This window comes from Alligator sinensis, unplaced genomic scaffold (genome assembly GCF_000455745.1).
Source record: "Alligator sinensis unplaced genomic scaffold, ASM45574v1 scaffold324_1, whole genome shotgun sequence".
NCBI classification, from domain to species: Eukaryota; Metazoa; Chordata; order Crocodylia; family Alligatoridae; genus Alligator; species Alligator sinensis.
The window spans coordinates 1,360,308-1,376,164 of record NW_005842188.1 but is presented as its reverse complement, the minus strand read 5'-3'; the positions used below and the strand labels follow the sequence as shown (position 1 = coordinate 1,376,164).

Here is a 15,857-nt window from a genome sequence, read left to right as displayed (position 1 = left end):
GGCAAGCGGCAGCAGGGCAGAGTCCCCACTCCGAGTGCTGCTGTGCCCACATCCCACCCCGTCTGCCCCCCATCCAGGTTCCGCACCCCTGCCCTGGCTGGGCAGGTTGCCCCAGCCCCAGTCCTTCCCTCTCCCATGCTCCTTCCCTCCCCCAACCCCAACAGACTTACCAGCTGGAGGCAGCTGGGGCAGCTGAATCACCGAATAATTTCCGAATCGATCGGAGCTTTTAATTGGCCTCCCGATTCGATTTGGAGATTTGGTCCCTGAATTGGGCCAAATCTCCTCTGAATTGAATCAGCTACCGAAGCTTCACACAGCCCTAATATACAGCATCTGCGAAAGACTTGCAAATTAGTTTTCATTCCTTTGGGAGGAAGGTGGTGTTGTTGGCCTCCTTCCCATATAATTCCTTTGTTTACATGGAGAAATGATTCCCTCCTTCTTTCATAATTGTTCTATAAAACTTTGCTCATCCTTCCATCATATACTTCCCAGTAGTAATGCTACTTCCCAGTACAATAAAAGCTCTGTTATCCAGCATCCATGGGGAATAGGGGGTGCCAGTTAATCAAATATGCCAGTTATCTGAGAGTTATATGTATCTCCAGCCTGGTGGGTTGGAGGCATCTTTGCCTATTCGGGCTGCCACCCCTCCCACCACATCTAGTGTGCCAGGGCTTTCACTCCCTGGCGTCAGTGTGTCGGGTGACAGGGAGGGAGGCTCCGCACAGGCCGCTTTGCCCCGGGCCGTGGTGCAGAAGAAAAAGGTGGGACTCGGCTTATGGCAGCAAAACTGGAAGTGCCACGGTGGGACAGATGCTGGTTAATAGAGCATTCCAGATGGTAAAGTGCCGGATAACACCGCTTTTACTGTAGTAATGAATGAGAAAAGCAACACAAGAGTGAGAATTTTTTTTACTGGTAATTTTCTTTCTGTTGGCAACTACTTGTCTCTCTATTCATTGTGTACCCTGGTAGCCAGGTAAGTGACCAGAATGTAAACTGGAATCATTTTCTCTCAAGGGAAATTTCAACATGATAACGCTTACCTTAAAACAATGATGAGTTGTTGCCTGCATGCAAGAAATGCTGGCAGAGCTTCAGCATCTTTGGAAGAACTCTCCTGGTGGCCTAGGCTGATGGACAGGGTTTAGTCCTACATCCATGCATGCTGCAAGGTTGAATTCTCCCATTGGCAGTAACCTAAGGGTGGCTTGTAGGTATGTTGCTACTCTCTACTTCTGTCAAGGATTTTAACTTTTGAGAAATATAATTTGTTAATTTATAGAGTGAATTTAGAAGGAAACACAACTGTTTTCTGAAAGATAATTGTGTGTATTCTGTGCACACTGGTTGTAGAGTAATTTTTCTACCTGTATATAAATTTTAGTAGAACACAGACATTAAATTAATCCATTTATTTTAATTTGTGGGAAGGTGAAAGGCAGTTAGGATTGCCAGTAATCTTCCAGAATGTGGAGTAAGGTTAAACTTTGAAAAACAGGATATAAAGTTAAGATTTGCTCTATATCCATCTGAGGTATGGGGAGCAGCAGGTGATTGGAGAGAGGACAGACTGTGTATTAGGGGCTCCTTATGGAGGCCTAGCTGAAGTGGAGGGCTAGTTTAGGCTGGAGCATAGTGGTATTGCAAAGGTTGGCTCAGTATACAGATTAGCATACATAACCAAAAAGGTTTGCGACCATCTCAGTTAACTAATATATGCTGGGAACATTACAGGGCACCTTCTTATATGGAGCCAACATATATGCAGTGTACTACTTAAGTTAATGTGGTGAGCGTGGAAGGAGGGTAGGTGGAAATATTGACAGGGAACTATTATCATGGGGTGGGAGGTGGAGGAAGGATACAGTCATCTTTTTTGTATTTAACATTTCTGTATAAATATGGTATGAAACTGCCAAGATTTGGTATATTGACCCATAGCTGTGATTTTTTTTTTCCATGCACTGTCAACAGTTCCACTCTCTAAACTTACCAAACCCTGACCATTATCACTATTTTGCTATAACACAAGTGTACAGGAAGGTCCACTTAGGGATCCTAGCTTCTTTTACCTTGAGCTGGGACAGCTTATCACTTTCTCTCTGCTGAGCCAAAATCAATATTACTCAATATTAATAGGGTTTTTGTCAGTGAATATATACTTTGGAAAGGAAGGGTCACATTTCTGCCATGGCACTAGGTTGCTAGGATTTTGACAGACAGCAGTACACACTTAGGAAACCTCTTTTCTGTGCAACATATACTGAATAATAATTGAAGTCAGAGTTCAATGAAAAGCCTCTTTAACTGTCTGCCTTATCTCTGGTTGAGCATTATTCTTGTGCTTTCTTTTACATGTAGGTTTAAAAAACGAATGCTGATAGAACAGCTTGAGGGTTTTCTGGAAGAAATCCATCGCAGATCCAACCAGGTCAACCATATCAACAGCAGCTAAGAGACACTTTAGACAAAGAAAAGCCACAGCAGGGTACTGCTGTATTACCTGCATTCATTTTTGATATGCGCTCTTAAAGTCCCTATCTGAAAAAATAAATAAAACCTCAAAGCTGCTCTGTAGTATAATGAGAAAAGTATCCATAAACTTTTTTTCTTCCTTTCTGTTATTTTTGTAATGTGAAAAATATCACTAAAAACATTTTTATTTAACTAAATAGAGAATTCCTTGCTTGTCATTGACTTAAGTGTCACTTTCCCTCAGGTTCTATTTTTTTAATCCAACCTTCAAAACTATCACCTCTAAGGTTGAACTTTGCCAAAAAGTTGCTTTGTAATTTTCAAAAAAGCACATACATTAAACAAGGTAATGTTTTGTATATACAGTTATTTTGGATATATTATTGTAAGTTGTACAAATGTATTTTGAAAAATATTTAAGAAAAGCACTTTTGTTATTCCATCAATAAAAGCTCTATTTTAATCTTTGATGTGCAGGTGTCAATGTTTTTTATTGAGGTAGCTCATTCTCTCCTCCATTTTCTAGGTCTTTGCTGTTTGTGTCAGTTTTTAGGAATTGGCAACACATGTGTGTCACTGGAAGTGCTAACTCTTTGGTTCTCAGAATTAAACTAAGGTCTCATCTTGATTAACCAGGTAGTTACAGTGATAAATTGACACTACATTATATGCTGTAAGTCTTATATTTTCCAAAGAGCATCACACACATTTTATGCTACAGTAATGGCAAAACGCAGGAATATTTGGTGAAAAAATAATACACTTAGAGAAGTCTTTTTAAAATTCCTTCTGCCTAGCTTCAGCTTCTTTTCAGGATTTCAGCTGTCTTTTCTAGATGTTCCTACCCTTGTCCTCACATACATAAGCCTTGCTAAGTAATGGAGCATCTCTTTTCTCAGTGCTTTGCATTTCTCACTAAAAATGATGTCTTTGTATAAATGCTTAATTGGGTGTAGTATATATGTTGATACTTACTCGGCTATTATGTGAGCAGACACACTAAGGTGGCTTAGTGCCAATTCCTAAACAGCCTCTTACAGCTTAATTAGTTTCTCTTGGCTGCACCTTAAGCTACTTCTTTACCTCACTGCCTCAGTTTGATTATGTAATCAAACTTGGAACCTGATTCAGCTTCTAATTTTCTTTTTACTACTACTACTACTTAAGGTAGCAGGTATTGCAAGGCTTTGTTTGGGGCAAAAGTTAATACGATTTAAGTGTCTGAAGCAGGTTCATTTGCTGCAAGTTTGTGTGTAGCATGTTATAGCATGTTCATTTGTAATTACGGCTTTATTTTTTACCTAGGCAGCAACAGCAGATGGGTTGCACTAAGCCATAGTGGCAGCTGATTCAGTGGTTCCCCCACCTTCATCCCCATCAGCAGTTGCTGCCACCACAGGCTGATCAGCTCTTGCTGTGCTAGGGTGGAAACAGAATATTGGGCTGCCCTGTGTTCACAAAGCTGTGATGGCAACAGTAAAACAACAGGTTCTCCATGACAGCTCTATTCCTCTTGGGTTGTCAAGGAGCCAGCTGCTCTCAGTCCCTCTGTCTTGAAGAGTAGAAGGGAGAGCAGAGTACTCTGGAATGTTGTGAGTCAGAGAAACCACCTGTATTGGTACATGTAGCTGTCCATGTTACATGTGGCGTTACGAAAGGAGTTCCTGTTTGAAACAGAATTTTTTTGATAGCGGATTCACCTTTTTAATGTTATATACTCCCTTTTTATAGCACTATAAGGGCATAATAAAGCGCAACAAAAGTAACGTACATGTATAGCTTGACAGGCTTCTGTGATCTGGGTCTAAACATCTTTATTTTACTGACCATGGGTAGAAACTTGTGCTCTCCAAACATTTTTTGTTTTTAGATATCAAGATGGATAAATAAAAGTCCACAACTCAATATGCAAAAAGTAATATATTTTATTTACAAGGTTATATGGTTAAACATTTACCCACTGTTCCTTACTGATGTGTTTGCAAAAGATGGTATTTTAAATATCCTATTTTAATAAATATGCATAGGGTGCCTCAGTTTCACCAAGGGAAAGCTGGTCTCAGGAGGAATTGGGAGCGGGGTATATCTGACAAACTCTTATTGTGATGGATTTGTAACTCTTCCTATAAAGAGCACTGATCCTGAAAATTGAAATAAATACATATTACACTCTTGAACATTTATGATTTTATAAAGTAAATGGGCGCATTTCAGATTTGTACATGTGACCGGCAAGTTAGTTTCTCAAATTGATCACTGGCATGCAAATACCTGGCTTTTGGATGGTGGGGAAAGGTTGGAAGTCTGGCCCTTCACTTTGTCAATCATGCTGGGCAATTTTAAAGTGAACTGGTCAAAGCAGCAATTGAACAAATTCACTCCTGTTTTAAATTCACTAGAATTACAAAAGAGATTAATTCGGCCCATTAGGTTACAGTGTTACTTGATTCAGCAGTTTAATTGTTGCTTAAATCACTTACACTGGGCTAGTACAATACTTCCGTCAGCTTGTCCCTGTACAGGGATACATTAATTTGTTGGATTTTAAAAAGGAAATTTGGCACTCCCAGTTGTATCAGAGTTGGGCAGGGCTTTTGTCTTGCTTGGTATTTGAAAAGTGGCTAACATTTCTGGTATTACCAGAGCATAAACATGGTGAAGGTGAGATATCCTAAAATTTGGTTCTACTTTGAGCCCCATTGTTAATTTGCTTGTGGTTAGAATTTGGAGCTTGCTACTCCCAGAGGATAATAAAAAAGCTATTAAACATTACTTTTAAACTGTGACTTTATTTATTCCCTCTCCCCAAAGATAACAGATTTCAACCAACATTTTTCATTTTCACATCTACTTCTGCATTCTTATAATAAATGGTACAGGGAAATATGATTTGCTCTGCTGAGGATGTTTTCTGGTACTGTTTGTTTAGAATGTTATATAATAGTTTTTTTCATCTATACTTGTTTCCTTATACGTCCCTGTTTTACAATTTATATTTCTATTAAAGAATAATTTTGTGTTATGTTTTGCTCAATTTACTTACCAAAATGATTTTTGCTACCTAGTTCTATAAGGTAATTTTGGCTCAGTTTTTGTAAGTGAGGCTACAATCTGTTCCGTGTGTGTGTGTGTGTTATCTAGACTTCTCAACGTTAGTCTTTGCCTGGCATGTTTTCTGGCCATTGGATGGTTATTATTGCAAAAGAAAGACAGTCTTAAGATATGCTTCCCCCTTTTAGAAATGCATCATCACTGTTCGGCAAAAATTGTATGTTGTTACAATATTTCAAAGCATCTATCTGTTATGCATAAAGCTTTTCAACAGTTAGGAAAAACCTATCCTTTAGTTTTGAAGTACCTACGAGGTAGATGAGAAAATATAATCACTTTAAATAAAAAGTTCTTTTTTTCAGGTCACAGAGAGGGTCATTTTACTGAGCTCTATAAATGGTTTTTATGTTCCCTAAATATCTAGCAAAAGTGATTTGGGACATGAATGAGATTTGATGGCTTGTGACATTGCTAAAAATGTCTTAACTAATTGCATTTTATCCTTTCTGATAACTTTCTGCTCCCCCAAGAGAATAAGCATCTCATACAAAAGAAATATTTCTTTCTTTTCTTTTTTACAAATTAAGTCCCTGTAAAACCAGAGGATCTATACAGAGTAACTATCCTTTCTGGGTCCTTAATGTGAAAAAAACATGGTCTCAACTATTTTCTGGGTTGTGGTGTCCACATCAAATGACTGCTATGTCTGCTGGTGACTATCAATGTTTTGAAGAGACATAGACCTTAAACCATCCTCTCAGAATCAGGAGATGCTTGGGATTGAGGCATATAGGCAGGATGGCCAGCAGGGCATACTGTATATGGTCTCTGCATAAATAGACATTAGTCTCTATGAGTATCAGTGCCTTGAATGAGAACTAAAAGTACACAGAGACTGTTACAGATGTTCCCTGATTTTTGTCAGTTTTCCTGCTACCATTAAATTTTAACACTTATTCTACAAATTCTAGTAGTTGAGTTTTCCTAGCATCTGATGAAGTAAATTGTTGCCTACAAAAGCTCATCCTCACCTGAACAATTCAGTCTCTAAAGTGCCACCGTGTCCTACCTTTACAGGTTCTGTTATAAGGGAGTTTAAAACTACTATTTTATGGGCACTGAAGTCACTTAGGCCACAGACAGGCATTCGGTTAAAAGTGCAATCCCAACAATTGCACTTGCCATGCCACATGTTCATGGCAGGAGGCAAGATTGTGGGATAGATGAGTAAATGAATAGTCCATACCTGTATTGGCTTGCCTCAAGAAAAAGATGAAAGGTCTGTCTGCTTTGAAAATAGGAGTTCGAGATCTTTTTAGCAACACCATTGCTGCCGTGCAAGAGAAAAAACAGTAATAAAATGTTTTGACTTCAATTTCTGCCTGTTTTATACAGTACCTGCAGAAGTTTGAATTTTTACCATCCTAGCCACTGAGCTATTAATTTTCCCTCACTATACAAGTGAAACTAAGATTAAATTTATCTGATAGTAAAATTCCCATATACTGTATATATAAGCAGGGAAACTTTTGGCAGGCTGTATTATGTAAAGAATACAGTGCAGCAAACAGTGCTAGAGGGAGCACTGCCTTTTTTTTTTTTTTTTTTTTTTTGCTAGAGTCGTAACTCCTGGCTACGCCACTTTCCTGCACCACGTGACCAATTCCTAACAACCTCCATATGTCAAGGCTTAGTTATTTATTTTACAGAGTTTACGATATATAGACAAGTAAAAGAGAAATTATTCCTGATTTGCAGATAGGAACTATAGACACAGATGAGGTATTCTGGAAGCTGCGTAGCAGAAATCAAAACCAAACCTCAATCTCCTGAATTTCCATCCAGTGTCTTGGGGTTAGTAGCTGGTATTTTGTACAAAAACATCAGGCTTCTCAATAGTTCAGGGATTTTTAAAAATGTATTAATGCAAATTTCTTATATTATGATAGACCTAAACATCCGTAAAGTAAGATCCTCTTGTTGAATTACAATTTCCCAATGAAATTTCTATATTGCTAAGTGGTGTTACTAGTATATTGGTCAAACATTAATATCTGTGGATTTTTTTAGGATTAAAACTTCTCCAAAAATATAGAAATGTGACCAAAGCTAAATCTTAACAAAACTAAATAACTAGCTTGCTAGGCACTATTTCTGCACTTCTAAAAAATAAATTGAAATTTTTCTTTTCAATATGTCAATATGTTACTGAACTTACAGGTTTTGAAGTAAGCAGAGGTAGATGTGCATGCAGCCAGTAAACTGTTAACATGATTGGTGAGTGTCAGTGATGGAGAAGGGAAGCAAAAGAAGCCACAAATGTTGCTAAAGAGGAGTTTCGTTAGGGAGAGGAGAAAGTGGCTTTTTTCACTGTTCTTTTCTGCTGCTGTCCAGATTATTCTAGTTGGGACATCAAAGACTTCAGTGGAGACTAGAAGGTACTTGTCTGAATATGTGCAATGCTAAGTTTATAAGTATACTGTTACTGGCTTTTTTGCACTCTTACTTCAATCTTTCTTTGGCAAATCTTTCCCCATTTTTCTATTCCTTCCCAAAAATATTTTTGGTGCAGAACAGTTTGTATGGGCCTGCTCCCAATGCAGTTACTGGAGTTTTGTTATGGACTGAAATGGGATAAGGACCTGGTGTTCTGTCTACTGCTAGCCACAATGCTTCCTCTTTAGGTTGTGAACACTTGAAGTAATTTTAAATTGGTTTCTCCTATATGAGTTTATTTATCAGAAACATTGCAGGAATGTTACTGCACCACTAATGATAAAAAGTCAAACTATTGTCGAGCCCCACAGCAAAATTAATTTAGCCATGTTGCATGCAAACTATGTAACACACATGTTCCTATGTGTATCACCATCATCACTATGATGCTGCTGCTGGAGAAATATTGGGTAAAATATGGAATTGAGCTATGTTCAAAGCAAGACTTAAGATGAACAGAGTGGACAAAAATTATTTCAGTCAACTTCTGTCCTCAACTGCCTAAGATGAGGCCAATTCAGCCTTTGGCATAAACTGAAACACCTTATGCCACAGATCAATAAGGGACAGCTTGCACCAAAATGCACCAAAAACTCTATGCCAAGATAGTAAGAGCAGGTGGCATATAGAAGACTGACCTCAGTAGCACCTGGAAATTTCCATATACAGGAGAATCCCAGGATGTCCTTGTGATACAAAGGGGTGGAGGAACTGGGTTAGCTACTTTCATATTTCCCCGTTTAAACCTACTTAGTTTCTGAATAGAGAGTATTAATGCAGGGTTCTGGATTTAAATGTGTTTAGTTTAAAAAAAGGGAGGGGAAAGAATATGACATGCCAGTGGGGAAAAAAGAATACGACACACAAGTTCATTAGAACCACAGTCTAGGTTGGAAGCCGGCATTTTGCACAGTCCTCTTTTTATGTAAAATTACATCTGCTGCCAGAAACTTGTACATAGAATTTGAAGCTCCAAAAGAGTATCTGAGAAATTAAGCCTACAAAGCATGCACAGAGCTGTAACTTCAAATCCTTCAAATTAAAATTGCTGTGGTGCTTTTCTTCCAAAAATTGAACCAAAAAATCCCCTTCCTGACCAGTAAGAAAAGTTCAAAGGTCAGTTGCCTTTTACAAAAAAAATCCCTGTACAACAGGTAAAATTTATTGGTATGTTTGTGTGCATATTTATACACTAAATATGTACAGTGTGAAAGACAGACAATAGTCAGTGGTTCTTCCATGCTCTTTAATTTGATAAGTAGCTGGTTGTTTTTTGCTGTCTCCCCATTACATAGGTGCATATTTAACTTAGCATTGTCGTTAAGCACATATTTGTGTGTTTTGCTGAATCTGGGCCTTTAATGTTTGCTGCAGCTGTGAGATGGTGCTGATCTGCAAGCTCACTAAAGTGCGTGCATCTGATTTACCTGTAGCTCCTGATGCATTTGTACCATCTTCTGCAATTTCAATCTTTGCTTTGTGAATAGCTTCTGAAATGTAAAGATTGCCTTGCTCTAACAAATAGACAAAAAGTGAGTATTAAAAGTTATTACCTGTTTACCATTGTAAAAACAACACAACTGTTTAAAAACATTGAAAAAACTTTTTTTGTAGCTGCTTTCTCATTCTGTTGCCCTTTGTAATATCTGTGCTGCTTACAGAACCCTCTAGTTACTATACATTTCATTCAGGGTCGCTTGGGCAGTTTGTTTTAATCATTATATTAAAAGTGAAAAGCCCATTGGCCAAGTTTGCGGATGACACCAAGATATGGGGTTGCGCAGACACACCCGCAGATAGTTTGCAGATACAAGCAGACCTAGACAGGCTGGCAGGTTGGTCAAAATGGAGCCAGATGAGGTTCAATGTAGAGAAATGCAAAGTGCCGCATCTGCGAAGGAAGAACCCCCAGCACACCTACAGGCTGGGCATCGCTAACCTGACCAGCACTACAGGTGAAAAGGATCTGGGAGTAACAATAGACCCCAGCATGAATATGAGCCAGCAATGCGATGCAGTAGCTGCTAGGGCCAGTAAAACTCTGGCATGCATCAAACAGTGCATCTCCAGTAAAACCAAAGAAGTGATTCTCCTGCTTTACTCAACATTGGTGCAGCCACAGCTGGAGTATTGCATCCAGTTCTGGGCGCTGCACTTCAACAAGGACGTGCTGAAGCTCAACAGGGTCCAGAAAAGGGCCGCTCGTATGATCGGAGACTCGCATGACAAGCCATACGAGGAGAGGCCGAGGGATCTCGGACTCTTCAGCCTAGAGGAAAGAAGGCTGAGAGGGGACCTGATTGAGGTTTACCGCTATCAGAGGCATACAGTGGGGGGCTCGGTGAACAACTGTTCACCAGGGCGCCCTGTGGGAAAACTAGAAACAACGGTCACAAATTCCTGGAAGATAGTTTCAGGCTGAACATTAGGAAAAACTTCCTCGCAACTAGGGTGTCCAGACTATGGAACAAGCTCCCCCCAGAGGTGGTGCAATCATCTACCCTAGAGGTCTTCAAGAAAAGACTGGACGGTCACCTGGCTGGGGTCACCTGACCCCAGATGTCTTTCCTGCTCATGCAGGGGGTTGGACCCGATGATCCTTCAGGGTCCCTTCCAACCTTATGATTCTATGATATACTAGATCAATTAGTCCATTCCTCTTCCCTTGGTTTGATAGGATGTATTGTTTATCAAAGATGCTGCATTAGGTCTATAAATATAATTTTGAAAGGCATTCTATAAACAGTTTACACTCCTGTCTGAACCTTACTCTGTTTAGTTCATGGGTGACTTTTTAGAGTATTCAAATGTCAGAGTTACAGTTCTAACTATGCTTGTATCAGCTTTATGTTCACTCTGCTATCAGCTTGTATAGATGCAGTAAATAATAGCTGATGGTTAGAGAGCTACTAATAGCAGGTTTTGTGGTCTAACATTATTTGATGTATCATGATGTATACCATACTGGAAATTTTTTGCTGCTTTCCACAAAAACTATAAATGTTGTATGTAAAATATTGCAATCGTTCCTCTTGTCTCTTAATAATTGTTATCAAAATGATTTAATTCCTTTGCATAATGAGGGTCTGTTTTTTATAGGAAGGCTAGTTTTCCATGAATGTTATTGTAAGTGCATAAAAAGAGTGTAATATTTACCTGCTAAATACAAGCTATGCTATAGGTAACAACAGCTTTCCTTCCATTATAAATGTCTTCAATTGGTCCTTTCCTTCTATAATCAAGTAAATTTCCTTCAGAAAGTCAGAGGGGTAGAGAGAAACTCATGCTGAGCATGAGTTGATTTTACTATTTCAGTGATTTTTTTTTATAGTCTGTTAGTGTCCTCCTGTGTCATGGTAGTATAGTCTGAAGAAATGAACATGAGGTTGGGTGTCAAAAAATGTTGAACTTTAATTTTGACTCTAGTATCACTGGCAAAATCTTAGACGCTGTGTTTCACTTCCCCATTTGTGCATTGAGATTAGCCATACTTAACCTTAACAACCTTAACCTTAACTTAACCTTAACCTAGTACTTCAAAATGGTTGGTAAGGGCAGGATACTATGGTAGAAAATCAGTTCCCCTGCCTGCTGCTGGCCCTATGTAAAACTGGAATAACAATGTTCATCTTCCTTTTGAGGTGCATTTTGAAGTTCTTGGATACTAGACATTGCTACAAATGGTAACTTTCTGGTATCTAGTTTGTTACTGTTTGCAGCATTTGTCATAACCAAGCAAGCCCAATACAGGTTATTGAGCTCCATACCAGAGTAAATGCATAGAATTCTATTGTCTGTGTTAGATTATGAAGCTGACCTCCCATATAACAGTCCCGTCTGGCCTTCAGATCTGTGATTTTATTAAATAACAATTGATCTGCACTATGTTTTTCACTGATATTACAAAGATCAAATTTCTGTCAAGGCCAAGGTATCCAGAGAGAACTCACTTATTGGATACTTTTAAACCTTTGTGGCTGCCAGAATATAAAAATAGCATACAAGAAGATGAAAAAAAAGATAGGAGATAAAGTGAAATGATGGGCTGAGTTCCACGTACAATTCTGGACCAGTTCAAGCCTGTACTTCTGTTAAGCGGCAGGCATCTTCTGCATCAAGCAGCTGCACCATGTGTAAATGAGACATTAAAATGGATTTGAAACCAGACTGAGTTAAGAAATATCACGACTACATGAGCAGTTTGGAAAGCACATCTGGAAAAGTTTCACTGTCACGACTGCTGAAGAATTATTTTCTCACTTTAATAGCAGCAGTGAATAACTGGGGAAGAAAACCTAGCATAAAAATTACCTGCCTACCCTACAGAGGGGTAGGAGTTGGTAAAAACATCAAGCAGAAAGTTTAGTAAGAACAGGAGGCTGAGTCCTAATTCCTGCTCCCTTGCCTGGAACTGGTTTGCAGTATGACCTTACACAAATCACTTACCTCTCCTTTGCCATGCCTATCCCAAGGACTCTGTAACTGCTAAAATGATGGCCTTGACAAATGACATGTTAACACCAATGTAGGTGACAGGTTTTATACACCAGTGTAAATTATACCCGTGTCTGGAGCCAGGGGCATAACACAGTCAAGTGCCCAAGGCAGCTACAACACAGGGGCAGCAGTAATTTCTGAGCCCCTTCTTATCCCTCCCTCAAAGTTGGTGCCTGGGGTGGCTTCCCTGCCCTAGTTGCACTTGGTGGCAGCAGTGATCCCTCATAGTTGAGGATGATCACTCCCATGGGTCAAGTAAGGGTTGTAGATGAGTCAGTTGATGGCTAAGGTTGATCTGAGAACTACACTGTACACTACTATCTGGAGCAGAGAAGTGACTAGCTCTTGCAAGGCAGTTGCCCCTGTAAGTACTGCTACTACAATAGCTTGCCTCTGGGTAATGGGAGCTGGTAATAGTCCATTTGCATTCAGCAAACCAGTACCCTGGAATAACTGTAGATGCATAATCCACAGTTTGTTAATTATACCGGTGTAGTTTTACCCCTGACTTTTCCCAGGGTAACTCTATACCACACTCTGTAAGGTTAAATCAGTATAGAGTTGCATATTGTGTGCCTTTATTTTTTTCACATTTCTGTAAGCATGGGTTATACTAGTATGAAAGTATTGTCTGGGCCCTCAGTTGAAGGTACAGTCCACTATGCAAGTCGCCATTCAGCTTGATTATTGACATAACATGGGCCAGATTCTGATTGCAGTTCCATGAGTAGTATGGAGAAACTCTGCTCATTACACACCACTGGAATTGTACGTGCGCTATTATGGCTTCAGAATCTGACCACATTGACTTTTTAAAAAATCTCCTTTAAGTTAAAAAGCATCTTCATAGGTTTAAGACAAAGGGAATTAGGTTCAATTTGTGTTTCTGTACTTTAGCGCAGCTTTGGAACACTTGGGGTGAACTGTTGGGTGAAATGGCAGTCTTTCCTTCGTATTTTTTCCATCTTTGTGATTATACACCCACTATACCACTGAGTTGAATACTGAACCCTATTTGTAAGTCATCGATCAGTGGTTTGAGTGTCCCTCCACTAATTCTGGTAGTCAGCAATATTTTTCCATGTGCTTGAGGACTAATGATTGCAGTGGGAGGAATGAATTAATGATGGATCCATTAAGCAATCCAAAGAAACCCTTTAAAAATTGCTGATCAGGAAGAAATAATGGGACTATAACATTAAAAAAATAGAGTTCTGAGGAGACTGAAGCTTAGTGGCTGAGATAATTTGGTAAGACCTCAATGAGAGCTGCCTATTTCCATATTTATTATTATGGGTAAAGGCAAGTGTAGTGCTTTTCCTGGTTGGTGCCTGAGTTTATAGTGTTAAGTCAGAATTATATAGAGAAGAAATGGAAACAAAGAATCCCTGAAAGAGCAATTTAACAGGGAAAACTTGAGAGTGAGAACTTGAGCAGAAGCATTTAACTAAAGCTCACAGGTGGACACAGAGAAGCAGCAGCTGAATCAACGTTGTAATTCATTCTCCTAAACCATTTGCTCTAGTTTAAATAGATGCAAACCTTATAGGTATGTTTGTGAACTGTTGGCAGGTTTTAATAAGCATGCCAACATGTCTGGAATTGACAAAGCAGCCAAATCAAAGATCATATCTACAATGCAGCTTACAAAAGGATGATCATCAAGTTGCAAGTTTTAGTTGGGAATTAAAAACAAAATATGTGCCATGAAGTTTGTCCCATGAAAACAATATTCTTGATAAGGAACCTCATAAAAATGTGGCTTCCATTGTACCAAAAATCTTGTGGCCATGCTTCCATTTACAATAACACCACTGGAAGACAGCTAAGATTTTACAACTGAATCTCCATTTAAGATTTGTTGATACGGATATGAGTGCCAAAGTGGAATTGCTCAAGTAGAAAGTGGTGTTTATCAAACCAAAGGAAATAGGTATCTGTGGAATCTTTTATTATTTGCTCAGGTTAAAATTTTCCAGTTAGTAGAATAACCTCAGGCTTTTTGAAACAGCTGGTCAATTTCTATCTGAACAAAAAGGAGATGGAGTTGATTATTTGATCACTGGGTTTTCAGGACAGAAACAAAGGGAAATTATAGGAATGTTGAGGACTCAGAATAAAGAAACCTGTTGCACTGTTAGGCCATTTCCACACAAACGCGGACAATTGGGGACCTTGTGCCACTGCTAGTTGTCCCCTGGGAATGTCTGTGCCACGTGCCCTGTGGCGTATGTGGCAGGTTACCTTGGGTGTGGTAGGGGAGGTTGCGGCCAGCACTGTGCTGGCCCTAGCAGCCTTACCCGGGGTCCTGGGGGCCTCCTGGGGCTGGGGCAGTCCTGCTGCTCAGAGCCTGGCTGGCAGCTGGAGCATGGCTCTGACCGGCCAGGCTCCGGTTTTGATCAGCATGTGCTGCTCTGCATTTTTTGACCCCTAGATATTCAGGGGCCAAATTAAACCCCTGCACTGCTCCCTTGCATCATGGACAACAGCTGAATGTGCAGTATGTGGTGTTGCAGACATGTGTAAGGCACTATGTACTGCATGGCCACGCTTGTCTGCACATGACCTAAATGTAGCATTATATTCAGTAACTATTTAGGACCAATAGTATGAGCATGAGGTACAACAATTTTTCCAGGTTTCAGGTTGTGCCACACATACTGTGGCTAGTAATGTGCTTTCTCACTGGCTTAATCTCTCAAAATCTTTCCTTATCAGATTTTGCTTATCCTAATAACAGTTTGAAACAGAAACTTCAGTATAACAGTAAATCAATAGAACCTGGATTGTGGTTTTCATAGAACCAGAAGTATAATTAATCACCAAAGGCTCAGCTCTGTTGAATCACTGAAATGACATACATAAGTCTACAACAATCCATACATTCAATAATTAGGTCTTATATTAGAAATGTTCTTACCTGAAATACCTTTAAAATCAGCCTCAGATGGATCGAAAATATCTGTTATTCCCAACATGGGTAAAACCATTTTTAAGTCAAAGTGGCTTTGAATGCTGAATCTAAAATGAACACAGCAGATTTTGTTTAAATATACAATTCATAGCTGCAGAGAGTGGAAGGCCAGAACAAACCATTTAATCATCTCATCTAACTTTCTGTATGTCATGGGCCCTTATATATGGAGAACTGAGGGAAGTGTAAGACCAGCAATTTGTATTTGGCTAAAGTGTTTCTTCCATGAAGGCATTCAGTCTTCATTTGAAAACATAAAAGATTGTGTATTCACCTCCTCCCTTGGTAGTTTGTTCCAGTGGTTAATCACTCTCAATTTTAATCATGTCTGGCTTTACTTTTTAGCCAATGGTTC

The 15,857-nt window shown here is 39.3% G+C and overlaps 2 protein-coding genes across 11 annotated transcripts in view; one reads left to right on the top strand and one right to left on the bottom strand.

The window, feature by feature from the left end:
* Nucleotides 1-2,933, top strand: part of INTS6 (integrator complex subunit 6) — a 65,153-nt gene extending 62,220 nt beyond the window's left edge. For all 3 annotated transcript variants that reach the window (XM_025207196.1, XM_025207195.1, XM_025207194.1), the window contains one exon: nucleotides 2,371-2,933. In XM_025207196.1, the coding sequence (XP_025062981.1) occupies nucleotides 2,371-2,464 (94 nt within the window). In that variant the 3' untranslated portion in view covers nucleotides 2,465-2,933. The remainder of the gene's footprint in view (nucleotides 1-2,370) is intronic.
* A 1,531-nt stretch (nucleotides 2,934-4,464) lies between these two features.
* SERPINE3 (serpin family E member 3) overlaps nucleotides 4,465-15,857 on the bottom strand; it is a 36,092-nt gene continuing 24,699 nt past the window's right edge. For 7 of the 8 annotated variants that reach the window (XM_006026282.3, XM_025207203.1, XM_006026283.3 and 4 more), the window contains 4 exons: nucleotides 15,449-15,549; nucleotides 9,459-9,545; nucleotides 6,782-6,865; nucleotides 4,465-4,625 (listed from right to left, as the gene is read on the bottom strand). In XM_006026282.3, the coding sequence (XP_006026344.1) occupies nucleotides 4,582-4,625; nucleotides 6,782-6,865; nucleotides 9,459-9,545; nucleotides 15,449-15,549 (316 nt within the window). In that variant the 3' untranslated portion in view covers nucleotides 4,465-4,581. Of the gene's footprint in view, nucleotides 4,626-6,781; nucleotides 6,866-9,458; nucleotides 9,546-11,334; nucleotides 11,398-15,448; nucleotides 15,550-15,857 lie in introns of those variants that run through there. The other variant, XM_006026287.2, reaches the window with a different exon arrangement.